Genomic DNA, 14,779 nt, shown 5'->3' with positions numbered 1-14,779 from the left:
CATGCATAACAACAACAACAACCAAATGGTCGCTTCTGGTGCTTTACACCTTTTCATTTGTCAAGGTCCAAGATTTAGAATAAAAGTTACTTTTATTTATTTTCTCCATTCAAAAACAATAAAGTAGTAAAAGATAACTTTGCTTACATCAGATTGTATGTTTTCTTGCTTAGCTGGATGTTAAACTCATGAAAAATAATTGTGTGCACTGGCGAAAACTGATTAGCTGAAGTCACACTGAAATGACAGCCAACAGAGGATTCCACTTGGTCTTAAAACCTTTTTTCAATGGGTTATTTCCACCATTTATGATGCCATAGCAGTCAAAATATGACAAATGAACAACAGGCTACAGGCCTGTATATACGGTTGAAGTCAGAATTATTAGCCCCCCTTTGAATTTTATTTTATTTTTTAAATATTTACCATATGATGTTTAACAGAGCAAGAAAATTTTCACAGTATGTCTGGTGATATCTTTTCTTGTTATTAAAGTCTTATTTGTTTTATTTTGACTAGAATAAAAGCAGTTTTACATTTTAAAAAAAAACATTTTAGGGTCATTTTTAGCCCCTTGAAGCTATATATTTTTTCTGATAGTCTACAGTTCAAAACATAATAAACAATAACTTGTCTAATTACCCTAACCTGCCTAGTTAACCTAATTAACCTAGTTAAGCCTTTAAATGTCACTTTAAGTTGTATAGAAGTGTCTTAAAATATGTAGTAAAATATTGTTTACTGTCAACATGGCAAAGATAAAATATCAGAAAATTAATTAGAAATGAGTTATTAAAACTATTATGTTTAGAAATGTGTAGAGAAAAGCCCCTTTCACACATACAGACCTTTCCGGAAAATTACCGGCAATTTTCCGGAAAGGTTGTATGTGTGAACAGGTCCTTTTTGAAAATACCGGTAAATTCGTTCTGGCTATTTTCCGGAAAGAGAAGTTGTAACATTACCGGCAATTTGCCGGAATGCTGCGCTGTGTGAACGCAGAAGGAATATTTCCGGAATAAGCGCGTTCACGTCTAAAACGTGCTGACGTAAGACTTCTGCTTTAGCCAATCACAACAGTCAGACGCATTTACGTCCGCGCGGTTTGTGAGAATAAAAGCCTTTGAATATTTTTCCAGACGCATTTAGCTGCTAGAAGTTAGTCAGATAACGTTTATATGTTCTCCTTAATGCCAACTGTGCAAATAATCATCGATAAGATGCTTATGATAAGCCGTTGTTTGTTTACCTTCAAGCTTTGCGTGTGCCCATGAAACAGCCTGTGAGCGGCAGCACACGCACATATTATGAACATCTCGATATGCGAATATGATCCTGTGAAAGTTGTTTACAATATTGATCATCAAAAGAGTTTGTAATTTAGTCAAATGTTTACAAATACAAGCGCAGCCGTTTAAAGCTCATTTGTGGTGAATGATGTCAGAATTTACCGGTATTTTGGAATGGATGTGTGAATGCTCTTTTCCGGAAAATTTCCGTAACGTCCTCGCCTGTGTGAACAGCGCTTTTTTGAACATACCGGTAAAGTCGTTCCGTAAATTTTCCGGATATTTTCCGGTATCACTGTGTGAAAGGGGCTAAAATCTCTCCTAAATAAATAAAGGGGGCTAATAATTCAGAAGGGCTAATAATTCTGACTTCAACAGTGTGCTTCTTTCAAAAAGCACTGCTCAGTGCCTAGGAAACTGCAGCATGCATGTTGTATTTGCAGGATGGATTAGCTCACTGTAATAGGCAGATCTCCCATAGGAACTCCTTTGTTGATTGTGGGGAAACAAAGAAAAAGGTCCCATAAGGGGGCCAGTGCAGTCTCTGCTGTCTGACAACTGCTGGATATGAACTTGGCAGGATACCATTTAGCCCCCTTGAAGAGCATGTGTGAGCAGACGGTACCAATACACCAGGGTACAGGATCCACTGGCCAACCTTCACTCATGTACCCTGTGTTCACTCATGCAGTCGCCATTTGTCTCGTTCCTCATCGAGTAAGGAGGTGCAGCTCCTGCATATGTTCATAACTCTGAGTGATTCAGCGCTCACGTCAAAATCAATCGGTCACTCTGCTAATTATGAATAAAACACAGTGTAATTATGCAGTGGAGTGCATTTACTGGCTTTGTGCAGCTAAAGAGAAGCCCCCAAATGTGCAAGAACACGAAACAATAGAGATGTGTCCACTGAGGGTGAGAGGTGAAAAGGTCACAAGCTTCATTGTAAGCCAAAAGCAATGATTTAAAGGGACAGTTCACTTCGAAAAACGATACTTGCGTTGTTCACTCATGATCCTCCTTATGACACAGCAGAAAGGTTATTGAGGTGTATGAACTTTTTGTTTAGAGCATTTAGAGCATTGTCAGAATTTTAAGCAAACAATACATCTTTTATTACATTTTACATTTCAAAATATGAATAAATTTCTGCATATCAAAAAAATTTTTTTTACTCAAATACATTAAAATTCAGAGAAACCTAAAATTGTCTAGAGGTCTCTTAATTTTATTTATTTATATATAATTTTAAAACGGCCTATATTATGTATGATATTTGGCCTATGAATGCATGATGAGCTCACCTTCAAAGCCGTTTTGATTTGATTACGTTCAAACGGTTGCTGCTTTTCTGCAGACAGCATAAACCTGACAAACAGAAAGTATGACACAGTTATGTCAGTTTGCATAAATTAACTTCCATTCTTCCTATGAATCATTCAATGTTATTGTAATTATGCAATGTCGTCATCCAGATGGGAGTCTTCTGATGGAATGTCTCCCTCTTCTGGTCGTTCTGTAGACCGTTTAACACATTCGTCGTCATCCTTTGATGTCGGGCTTCGTCAAAATCATCCTTTCATAGCAGAACTGTAAACCTCAAAGCGTGTCAAATGAGTGTGCTAATATAAGATGTCTTATTTGGAGGGGTTTCAAAGGACACTGGGGGCTTTGTTCGCATTTGCAAGCTTGCGAGCCAAAGCAGATGAAATTAGGTCACTGCTGTGTTTCATCCAGCAAAGAAGCGCGCACCAAATGAGCCTCAACATTTTCACTCAAATGCCTCATGTCTAAAAAAATAAAAATAAAAAGAGACCGTGTTGTCTGAATCTTGTCTTGGGTGTTTAATATTTTAGCGTAGCCCTCTCCCCCTCTCTGTTTCACCTTATGTGGCCTCCACAGTCTACTGAGCATGTTCGGTCAGAACCGGGTTGCGGAGATGATTAATCGACTCTGTAAAATCTACTGTTAATAACGCAGTCCTCCAGAGAAATATTATTATCTTAAGCTACTCTACAGAGCGAGCTGAACATCCTATTTCATTTCCTGCAGACTGACGTTTTTCCCTCCGAGGAGATTAGTCTATAACGTGCATAGAAATTTCAATAGGATGTTTGACGCAATTAATCACGTAACCGGGAGAAAAATGCTCCAAAAATATGTCAACGTTAAATGGGTACTATAAGGATGTATCCATTAAACAAGAGCTTTTCACATAGTTATTCAGTGACATATAGATAGGCGGTTAGCACGGTTGCCTCACAGCAAGAAGGTCGCTGGTTCGAGTATGGGTCAGTTGGCTGTGAGGAGTTTGTATGTTCTCCCCGTGTTTGTGTGGGTTTCCTCTGGAAATATATATATATATATATATATATATATATATATATATATATATATATATATATATATATATATATATATATATATAAATTCATGACAACAAATACTTTTTACGTTAGTTGAATTAAGTGATTATGTTTCAACTAAGAAAAATTGTTTAAAAAAAGTTTAACTTAATATTTTTAGTTGGTTGGTTAAATAACCAGAAAAATTAAGTTGATTTAACTAAAAATATTTTAGGCAGCGGTAATTTGTTTTACAGTGCATAGATCAGCTGTATTTTTGAACAAAGTAAATGACCGAAACTATAAAAATGAATGTTTCACAGCAATTAAATGAATCAGCGTTTTTGAACTAATCCTTTATGCATTGACCCAAATGACAGTCACTTGTTTGACTCTGGATCAATCCACATGTCTTGTGCTTGGTTTATTGAAGACTACAACTATATCTGCTGTTTAAGGTATATTATAAGTTTAAAAACTAATTTATATTCAATTCACATGTATTTCTATATTTATTTTTATACTGAATATAATTTCAAAGTCACTTACTGAAATCAGTTCCCTTCAGAGCTATAAAAATATCAGATGCAAGAAAAAAGATCTGTTTATTTTTCCTATTTTTCTTTTTTATTTCAGCATTTAGCACTATTTTGTCCTATTAGAAATCCCTGCAAAAACTCAGTTAGATAATATATATGAGCAAAATCACACATGTAGCAGTGCGATATGGCTGCATATTAGCACTGGCAGGAGGCGTGCGTTGGCACGATGCCACAGGCCGAGTGCCTTAGTGTCCCACCAGTGATGATATACAGCCACATTGCACTGCTACTAGTGTGATTTTGTGTTTATATAACCGTTCACGGAGAGTCTAAAAACCCTTTTGTATTAGAAACTACTTTCTTCTGCCATTGCTTCCCGTCTGCAGCTGACGTCAAAACAGCAGAAACTATTGATACTTCACCAGCATCACTTTAGAGCTATTTGAATGATTCTCTAGCGTAATGGGAAGACAAAACAGGTTATTTTGCTTACATTTTAAGATTATAAGGTTGATCGTGACATAAAATGCCATCTGTCTACAGAGATATCCCCTTACAGTTGTACAGTCTATTACAGTCTACAGTATTTCTCTGTTGCAATCGGAATATCACAATAATTAACTCAGAAAAAAGCTGCACAATCACTACCAGATTGCTGTTGTGTTTGCGATAAGGAACATATGCAGGCATTTCTTCTTTCTTTCAACAGTTCTGACATAGAATATCACTTACCTGTATTATGATTTGATCACCTGTAGTTTGAAATGACGCTGTTTTAATCTTCTAAGGCCTTATTATATGGTCCTGTCACCATCTTGTGGATAGACAATGTCAACCGTCTTTGGTCTGCTCAATGACAGGCTAATGACTGCCGACGCGCTGTCCTTCAGAAATGTAAAATATTTTAAAATAGGCACTATCGTTTTAAATAAACTGCATAGTTGCAATCTAAACAACTACATTCTCGACTAAAAGCCTCAAAAGTACATCATGTTGCCCAGCAACAGGAATATTTGTCAAACAGTGTCCTCTGGTTGTTGCTGTATGTGGGCGGAGTGATACATAAAGGTGAAAGGTGAAGAGGCTGGATGAGTGCTGCTACTGGCAGAATATCGCATGGCTATCAAATTCAAGAACAAGACAGAACTATTGTATAAAAGGTAATTTTATTGTTTTAAATTACTTAATTACATCTTTTGATGCTTTATCATTTATTGCAACAATTTAGGAACACATATATATTCTCCTGAGACATTGACTTGTGTCCTCTGTATATTGTGTTTTCATTAATTTTCTTTGACTTTTTTGAGCTACTCTTTCAAGTCCTATTGTACTGTTCAGATGACACCCTGGGCTTTCTAGTGATATGTCATTTGATTGGCTGGCATGCTAGGAACCACTTCTTACACTGCATCCAAAATGGCTAACATACAAAAAAAGCACCTTTTATGGAAAGGAGAGAGGTATGTAAAATTTAGCTTTAAATGTTTTTTTTACTATTAATATTATTACATGTACATTTGTTTATTAAAGTGTCAGGAACTATACATTTAGCTTTCAAAGCTGTTAACTTGTTTGTGTTTCAAAATATCATCCTTTTTTAAATGTCCACTGTAGTGGACACCAAGACCATCTTGATGCAATTAATGACTGCATGTTTTAGGGGGCAGAACTGAAGCAGAGAGGATTCTTTATAAAATAGTTGAGGTATATTTTGATTTAGAGTCTGACAATCAAACATTTGGAATTAAAGACAATTAGAAAATGACAATAAGATTTAAATTGCTTTTATGTTAAATTTATTTTGGATTATCATCACTAATATTATTAATAATGGATTAATATTCCTTTACAGCCATGTCCTGTACAGTTTTGTTATCTGAGTGGCGGTCGTTTTGAACTAAAATGGCCCTGTGGTCCACTTCAGTGGACATGCTGAAAATTAAAAATAATAACAAAATGTAAAAACTCTAAATTGTAAACATTTTTTTTTAACCCAAATGATGTAGGAAATCACATAAAAAATATTTTTTTTTATCTTTGGGTCTCAGGAGGAGATGTACTGTATTACTCTCTAAAGACTTTTTACGAACCACAGTTTGATTAATATAACTCTAATTTTTGTTCATTGTGATAACCACCTTTTCTTAGCATACATGTATTCGATGGCATTTGCTCTCGCTATATCAGGAGCAGCTTGTGTAGAGCTGAATTTGAAAACTTGACCTTCAGATGCTCGACTGAGTCTGTGACACACAGTTCGTAATTCTAATTGCTTTGTGGCGGGGTAACAAATCAAGCCGACCTGATGCAGACACTTTTACCTGGGATGAGATACGAGTTGCTTTTCCAGCCATCTGGAACAGTCAAGAAGAAGCTTGGCCTTTAATACAGTAGTTCACCTGGCTGTCACTAGCTCAGGAGAAGAGAAAAAAGCACACACACACAGAGGAATAAAAGCAATGTATTATATAGAAATGTTCAAATCACAATGCTTAGCAGTAAATGAGGGAGTTAATACAAAATATACATATTAGTTTTATATGCAAAACTTTGCAAGTTCACCTTGTTACTTTAAGTTGAGTTAACCTCAGACCTCCTCACTTGAAAAAATAAAGGTTACAGTATTTCTAACTCTAACAATAACGACAAAAAATAATAGTAACACCAATAATACCATTAATGTCATTATTTTTAACAACAACAACAACAACAAAATACTACTGCAATGATGCTTGCAAAATTTTGCTTACAAATCTTTTTAACTTAATGAAAGAATGAAGAAAATTTTAATTTAGGTTAGGTAAACGTGTTAAATGTAGTTGTACAGACATTTTTTACAGATTTTTGCCAAACCAACAAAAAAAAACAACAAGTAATTTCAACCTTTTTTTCAAGTTGGATTTTTTACAGTGTTTACCTTAAAAAATTGAGTAAATCCAAAGAATATTTTTTTAAGTGTACAATGCACTTGAATAATGTGTAAGATTACAAAAAAATAGTCTAGTATGAAAAGAGCAATTTCAGCAACTGTTCCTTAGACTATTATAGGCATGTTTCAGCCCCAAATTATTTTTTTGCAGATGCATAATTCACCATCAGGGCTTATTCCCTTAGCAAAGAATGACTCAGCTAATCTTAAATCCAAGCACCATCTGCCCGGTCTATTTCTGAGACCAACTACAACTGTTGTGGCCCAAATATGCCAAATTCAAACAAACGCCAGTTGAATATAGTAAACGCACTCCATTGAAAAAAGATCCAGGAGTAACCTTCAAAAACGCCCTCGCTTGATTGTTCCAGATTGGAATAGTTCGACTTCCCTTTTTGTACTTTCTATCCAACTCACTGGAGCTTGAATTTCATCCCCACATCAGTTTGATTTGGCAGAGCAGCATAGTTGGAGGATCTCAATGAGCATCCAGCTCTGTTTGGAGGAGGTCATGCATTTGTTAATTGCCTGTTGGACCAAATCATATCAGTGCTTGTCAGTGGTATTGTGCAAACCCTGGCTGTACAGATGGATGCGTATACAACCACACTGGATGTTCTCTAAACATATCGCAGAACTGAATATGGGTCAACCATATGATTCAGTTCAGCGCTCTGAATCAGACTGTTGCCTTTCTCATGCAAATGAGGTTTGTTTAGTGCGAGTGATTGCTGAAGTGGACGATACCGAGTGATTAAACAAAGACTGTTGGTGCTCTTTTATCCTGCTTTTGAAATTGGGATCTCGGTTTGATCTACAGGATTGCCTTTTTTAATGAATGATCTACATCAAATGGCTTACAAGTTGTTAGGATCATTCATTCGATCTTGAAACTAAATCTGTGTAACTGATCTGTTCCAGCAGGGTGGGGATATGCCAGGGCATTGAATTTCATATTCAATAGAATGTAGAGTTTGAATTTAATACATTAAGAGTAAACAGAACAATAAAGCTGGGCTGTAACAGTGATCTTTATTTACAAGAGTAATGCAATGTAAAAGTATATTATGAGAAAGTCATGATAATATATGTTCAAGGTTATTTAAAAATTATTTTTTTCAACTTGTACAATATTTAATTGTATATTTTAAGTAAAAGAAATTGCTTATCTTAGATTTTAGATCTAGAAGCATTTTATAGACTAGCAAAACATAATGTCTTGTTTTCAGAAATAATATGCAAATATAAAGTACGTTTTTCCTTTAAACAAGCAAATTAGTCTGCCAATGGGGTAATAAAAATAGTCTTGTTTTTCTTTGACATAAAATTATTTCTCTTACTCCATTGGCAGATTACTTTTGCTTGTTTTAAGAAAAAACTCGCTTTATTTTGGCATATTATTTCCTAAAACAAGACAATATGTTTTTCTTGTCTAGATAAAAATGCTTCTTGATTTAGGAATTTTTAGATATTTGGACTGGAAACAAGACAAAAAGTAAATCTAAGTAAATCTAAGTAAGAAAAGTTTTTGCAGTGTAAGTCCATGTCATTTGTTTGAATTACTTGCTAAGTTAAAGAGATATATCTAATGAACTAAATATTCTCTATTTAGTTTCCTCTAAGTGGTTTTATACCTTTATTATTTTAATTATTGTAATAAAAAATAAAGAAGGTATTCTGATAAACTGACTGCAGAAAAATAAATGCTATGGAAATTAATGAATACAGGTTTCTTCAGAAGAAAAAGAAAACCCAAACAGGTTTGGAACAATTTAGGGTGAGTAAGTGTTGGCAGAATTTTTTTTTTTTTGGGGTGAATCCCTTTAATTTAAAATAGTAACTATTGTTTTTTTTAGAATATATAAACTTAAGAATGCAGCTTAAACAACATGAATAAAAAGTATTTTAAAATTCATTTTGTACAAACTTTCACATTTCAAAATACCATAAAATAACTTGTTGGGGGTTCCCAGTTTGGGTTGCTGCTGAAACGGCATCCACATGCGTAAAACATATGCTGGATACGTTGGCAGTTCATTCTGCTGTGGTGACCTCTGAAATGAAAGCCAAGGGGAAAATAATGAATAAATATGTTGAGTAAAATGTCCTTTCTGATTGATTTGGCTACATGAAGAAAACAAAATGTCAATAAATCTACTCTATGAATTTTTGAACATTATTTCTTGTATCTCTTGCTAAGGGTTTTGACTGTTTTTATTTATTCTACAGCAGTTTTGGAGTATATTGGGACAGACTAATTAGTAAAATGGGACACACTTTCATCTTTGTGCTTTGATCATTTGGAAATGTTCAAAATGCAAGAGAATAACTACATAAAAACAGATGTGAACTCATATACACTTAACATTTAAAGAATTAAGACTGAACAACAAAACAAATCCACATATTGAAAGAATTATAGCATTTCAGAAGTAGCCTACAAAAACTTAAAGAACTGTAACTGTGCGCTTTAGTGCTTTTGACACAAAATTCACAAATTATTTTTGTTGTTTTACATTTCTAATAGAAAATGCACATTTCTAATGTAGAACAGGTGTCAAATATTAAATCTTACCTATTTTTTACCCTGCATTAAAATCTGAGCGTCACACTAATTCAGCCACCAGAGACGCATTGATGGTAAATGATTTGATTTGATTGGCCAACTAACAGAGGTGTATCAATTTTAAATGAGGGTGGTGAGAGGGGCAATGTCTATTTTCCAATCATTAAACGCACTAATGCACTTTTCATATTCTAGTATAGCCTACTAGCCTATATGTGCTGTGTGAGTCTTGCAGATTATCAAATGATCTCGTTTGGCAAAAAGGCAAAACTAATATCCGCTCAGTGGGATTTTCATGTGAATTTTTTGTAAGCCCAAGTAGCTTAAAAAGAATCGAATATTAATGATGTAAGCTGAGTTATATTGGGAGAATCTGCTGCTCTGTAAAAAGCGCGCTCTGCCATGCCAGACTGACCGCTCGTGACGTCCATAAGCTACAGCTCTGGCTTGTGCTTTAAAACAACCATGATCATTTAATCTTCAGTTAACCCTGATTTATTGGCATGCCGCACATATGTAACGCTAAAGGCTTTTAAATAAGTCTATTCACAGACAGAGTCCTTTTTTGTAATGCTATGATAAATACAGTCCTTTTATCCCTTGTACAATTGACTAGGCTACAGCCTACATAAATGATTGGTTACGCAATTCAATGGTATCCTGTTATATAATCATAATCAAAGCAGTTATTGGGTGCTGTTTAAAATTTTTTTTTATATATATATTAATCATTTTGTTATTTAAGCCATTCATATTTATAGACACTGCAGAAAGTAAAATAAGATACCAGTAAAATATAAAATAATATATAAATTATGTTATTATATTACAAGTGTTTCATACATTATTTTAGTCCATAAATCTGGTCTGTAGCCTAATGTTTTATTTTTTATTTTTTTATTAGCTTTATCAAAGTTTGTATAAGAAACCACAAGATGGCGACATTTATTTACCTATTTGGGACTAGGCTACTGGAAAATAATTCCTTGCTGTAGAATTCTTCAAAAGAAAGTTACTCACTGGTGCTATTACATTAATTATAAAAGCGAAGGTAAACTGTTATTAAAAATTTATCGAATTAAAACTAAATCAAATGAAAGAATATAATATCAAAACATTACAAGTCTATTTAAATAGAAGCATTGAAATGACTTTCGTCTATTTTAAATTCAAAGAACGGACAATTCCACACGTCTTCATTTCAAAGCGCGCGAATTTCTTTGAACAAGTTTCGTCCATTTTTATCTTTCAGTGATGCAAGCTTGGCGGTTCATTCCGCTGTGGCGACCCCTCATTAATAAAGGGACTAAGCCGAAAAAATGAATGAATAATGCAAGCCTATTATGATAATCTTAATCAATATCAACTTTATCCAGTAGCTATAGCCTAATGTAGCCTAAAACATTGTTTATATCCTACAAATTAAAATATTTATGTATAGTAATAATGTAAAGTACTAATAAATAATGTAGTACCAGTACCAATAATGTACCAATAATGTAGTACCAGTGCATGAGTTATATATATTATAATAATGGTCTATTTTAAAAATGTAAGGTATAGAATTGCTAACCCACTGCATCCAGGTTAATGTGTTGAAGTGTGATCAATAAACAGAATCATCATCAGGTTAATTTGAAGTGTCATGTTGAAAGGGTTTCAGGGTCTTCAAAGTGGATCTTCAAAACTGAATTTCCTTTGACTTCCACTTCTACAAAGAGGTGTTAATGGGCCAATATTAAATACATTAATACCTCAGTTAAAAAGACACAGAGAGTACAAATACACCTTTCCAGTTGTATGTCATTATTTAGAGACAGAGCAAGAGGAGAGAGTACTACATACTCACGCAGCTTTTGGGCACCCCTACACTTGAACATGGCAACTCAGAAGTTTTCAAACTTCTCCATTGATTACATCTTAGGAGACACCAGCAGGCAAACAGCAGAATCCCCTGGAGTGGATCATCCAGCATCTTCTCAAGATTTCCAGGGGCACTTGAGAAAGCTGGACCAGCTCTACCAAGAAGGATGTAGAGGTCACTGTGATCGTGCAGCACTGATGGTGAACTTTCCTTGTCCATCATGGCCAGGGATGTACTGCTGCTGCGTTCCAGTCTCCTACTACCAGTCGACTTACTATGCAGGGCAACCGTGGCCTTATGCCGTAGCCGGTATGCATTTTCAATTTATTAAAAAATATATAAAACAATGAAATTTATTTTATAGCCTACTTATAAATATGCTACACTGTAAAATATAGGCCTATATTGTAATTATTAAACTTAGGTAATCATGTTCTGAGTTATGCAAGCAGTTTTAAGTCAGGTAGTAACTAGTAAGTTCAATGGATTTATAAGGTTAATTTGATTCAGCTTAAAAATATAAGGCAACCAGGATTTTTATACTGTAGTTATAAAACCGGCCTATTTATACAATGCCATATAATTTTTATTTTTAAATGCCATATAAAATGTGTTTTTTTATAACTCATTGTAAAATTGCATCTAGGTTGTGAAACAGCTGAGAATCACTACCACACAATCGCTCAGCGACCGCGCGGTCGAATCCGAACGGTTTTTACCGACAACCAGACGGAGCAGCTCGAGCGACTCTTCGCGGTTACCGACTACCCGACCGTCGAGACCCGGGCAGAGTTAGCCCAAAACACGGGCCTCAGCGAGGAGACTGTGCGGGTAAGACAGAGTACTTTCATTAATTTAGGCATAATCTTTCTCTCTTCGCCCTTCCATGTGAATTTTAAAATGACTAAAATGTTGTTTCACATTTTAGGTGTGGTTCAAGAATCGACGTGCACGCAGAAAGAGACAGACAACCTGCCCTGACAAACACGCTAATCGAGCTCTGGAGGATCATCAGGAATCAGATTAGCCTAATTTATGACAGAATAATGCCAACATTTTGTTGGAATGTCTTTTTAAAAATATACACATTTGTTCTACAGTTTAACTTATGTACATTTTATATGAATAAACATGATTTTCTCAAATTAACTTGAGGTTCGTTTGTTCTCAGATTTTCCATGGTCTCCTCAGCATTTTTCTCCTCAGCACAATGTACAACTTAGGGCCTTTAAACCCTGTAAATGTTATTAATTCATTTCCAATTGCCATAAATTAGGGGAGAGTGTGGACAGTTGCAAAATCTTTTGCATTTTCTTAAGTTTCTCAGATATTTTTTATTTTTTTTTGTGGAAACACAAACTTTTAATTTAATAAAACCACGTTTATTGGACACCCACTAACATTGCTGTAATATGTATATATGATAATATATGCAGAATTTTACCTTGAACAGATAAAGTCAAATGTTACAACTGACCCCGAGCAGGGGGACAGTTGCATCAACCCACAGGGATAGTTGCAACATTCATTAAAATGTAATAATAAAAACATCTAAAGTATCAGATTTTATTTTTAAAAAAATTTTGTTAACTAGACAAAATGTCAATTTGTTAAACGTGTAAACTTGGCCATATAATATAGACTATTTCCAGCATGCATTTTTGTTTTCAAAAGATGTCTAATAGACGTCTAAACATAGTCGTCTTGGCTAAAACAAGGCAAAATTTGGTCTCTCAGTGAAAAACTAATAGACGTCTAAAAATAAGCCAAAACTAGACTAGTCATCAAATAAACAGAAAGACTACGCATAAAGTCTGTTTAATCTGTCCTTTTTGACCACTAGTCTAGTTTTGGAATATTCTTAGATGTCTATTAGATTTTTACTAACAGCCGAAGTTTAGCCTTGCTTTAGCCAATCTGTCTATTTAGATGTGCATTAGACGTCTATTAAACAAAATTGTTTGCTGGGTTAAAAGAACAGGCAACAACCAATTATGCAGGCCTAAAAAAATATTAAAAATATATATATTTACTGAAAATCTAGACTAAACCTTTACTAAACTACTTCTTTAAACTTTAAAATTAATTAAATAATCAAAGAATTATAATATTTATTTTTTTCAAATTAAACTACATTGAAAATGTGATCAAGAAACAGCTAAGAAAACAGTGATTTACATTATGGGAATAAATAATGTTTCACAAAAACAATTAGACAGCATGAGAAATTTTATGAACGTTCAAAAAAAACTTTTTTTTAATGAGTTATATACTGAAGCAACAGTCACATGGCTGATTTCTCTTAGATTAAAGAAGGATTTAATTGAGAATAAGTATATGAACATCATCACTCCAGCTCATTACTGAATGGAGTAATTTGTCTTGTTTGTTGCAACTGCCCCATGTTACAACTGTCTTCACTCTCCCCTACTGTTAGACTTAAACTAATGGGTTTAAATCATGAGAAGTGTAAGCCAACAATAGGCTGGTCTAACGAAAACCCATATTTGTGATTTGTGTTAACTTTATTCAAGAAAAGAGATAAACAACTAGTCAGCAGTAAGAGATGACCATTTCATGTTTTAAATTTAAAAAGTTACTATAGGATATGTGTCCCACTCTATTAATGTATCCACTTATTAGGACTGTTTATTTAATTCATTAAATAATTAATAATTCATAAAATGTATTCTCATGATTTTATTTCAGGTTAATTAACATTTAATTTCATGTCAATGTAATTTCATTGCAGCGCCATTGATGTGATCCAAGTCCTGTGAAGAGATGATTCCAGCAAGGACTTCTAGAAGTCTCCATAACCCTGGAACAGGCCGTATTCCAAGCAGATGCTGTGGCGGTCATGGAGGAGTGGAGAGCATGAGACTGATTCCTGAAAGACCCCAGTGACAGACTAGTCTCCTTATGGATCCCATGGGCCAGCCTGAACACCCGCCAGTGACCTAGTCACATTTGCAGCATCTCAAGTGATGGACGTCTAACCTTATTCAGCCCCTGGCACCTAGACAGCAGCTCTGCACAAGAAATTTGGCCAGAGGTGAAAGGGTTTTGCCCAACTGAGTCTGGTTTCTCTCAATTTTTTTTCCCTTACTTTCGTCAACATGGTGAAGTTTTGTTCCTCACCACTATCGCCACTTGCTTGCTTGGTTTGTGACTTGTGGAGCTGCGCATTGGTGGATTTGCTCCTCAGTGTTTGGACTTTCAGCAGTGAAATTTAAACCAC

The 14,779-nt window shown here is 34.7% G+C and overlaps 1 protein-coding gene across 1 annotated transcript; it reads left to right on the top strand.

The window, feature by feature from the left end:
- Positions 1-11,483: 11,483 nt before the first annotated feature.
- Positions 11,484-12,687, top strand: dharma. The gene is given in 3 exon segments (NM_130979.3): positions 11,484-11,847; positions 12,185-12,369; positions 12,467-12,687. Coding segments are annotated over 3 exon segments (579 nt in total). The 5' UTR covers positions 11,484-11,552; the 3' UTR covers positions 12,566-12,687.
- The last annotated feature ends 2,092 nt before the right edge of the window (positions 12,688-14,779 follow it).

This window comes from Danio rerio, chromosome 15 (assembly GCF_052040795.2).
Source record: "Danio rerio strain M-AB ecotype USA chromosome 15, GRCz13ab, whole genome shotgun sequence".
Classification (NCBI taxonomy): Eukaryota; Metazoa; Chordata; class Actinopteri; order Cypriniformes; family Danionidae; genus Danio; species Danio rerio.
Note: the sequence above shows the minus strand (reverse complement) of the source record. Positions and strands in the feature narration are given on the sequence as shown.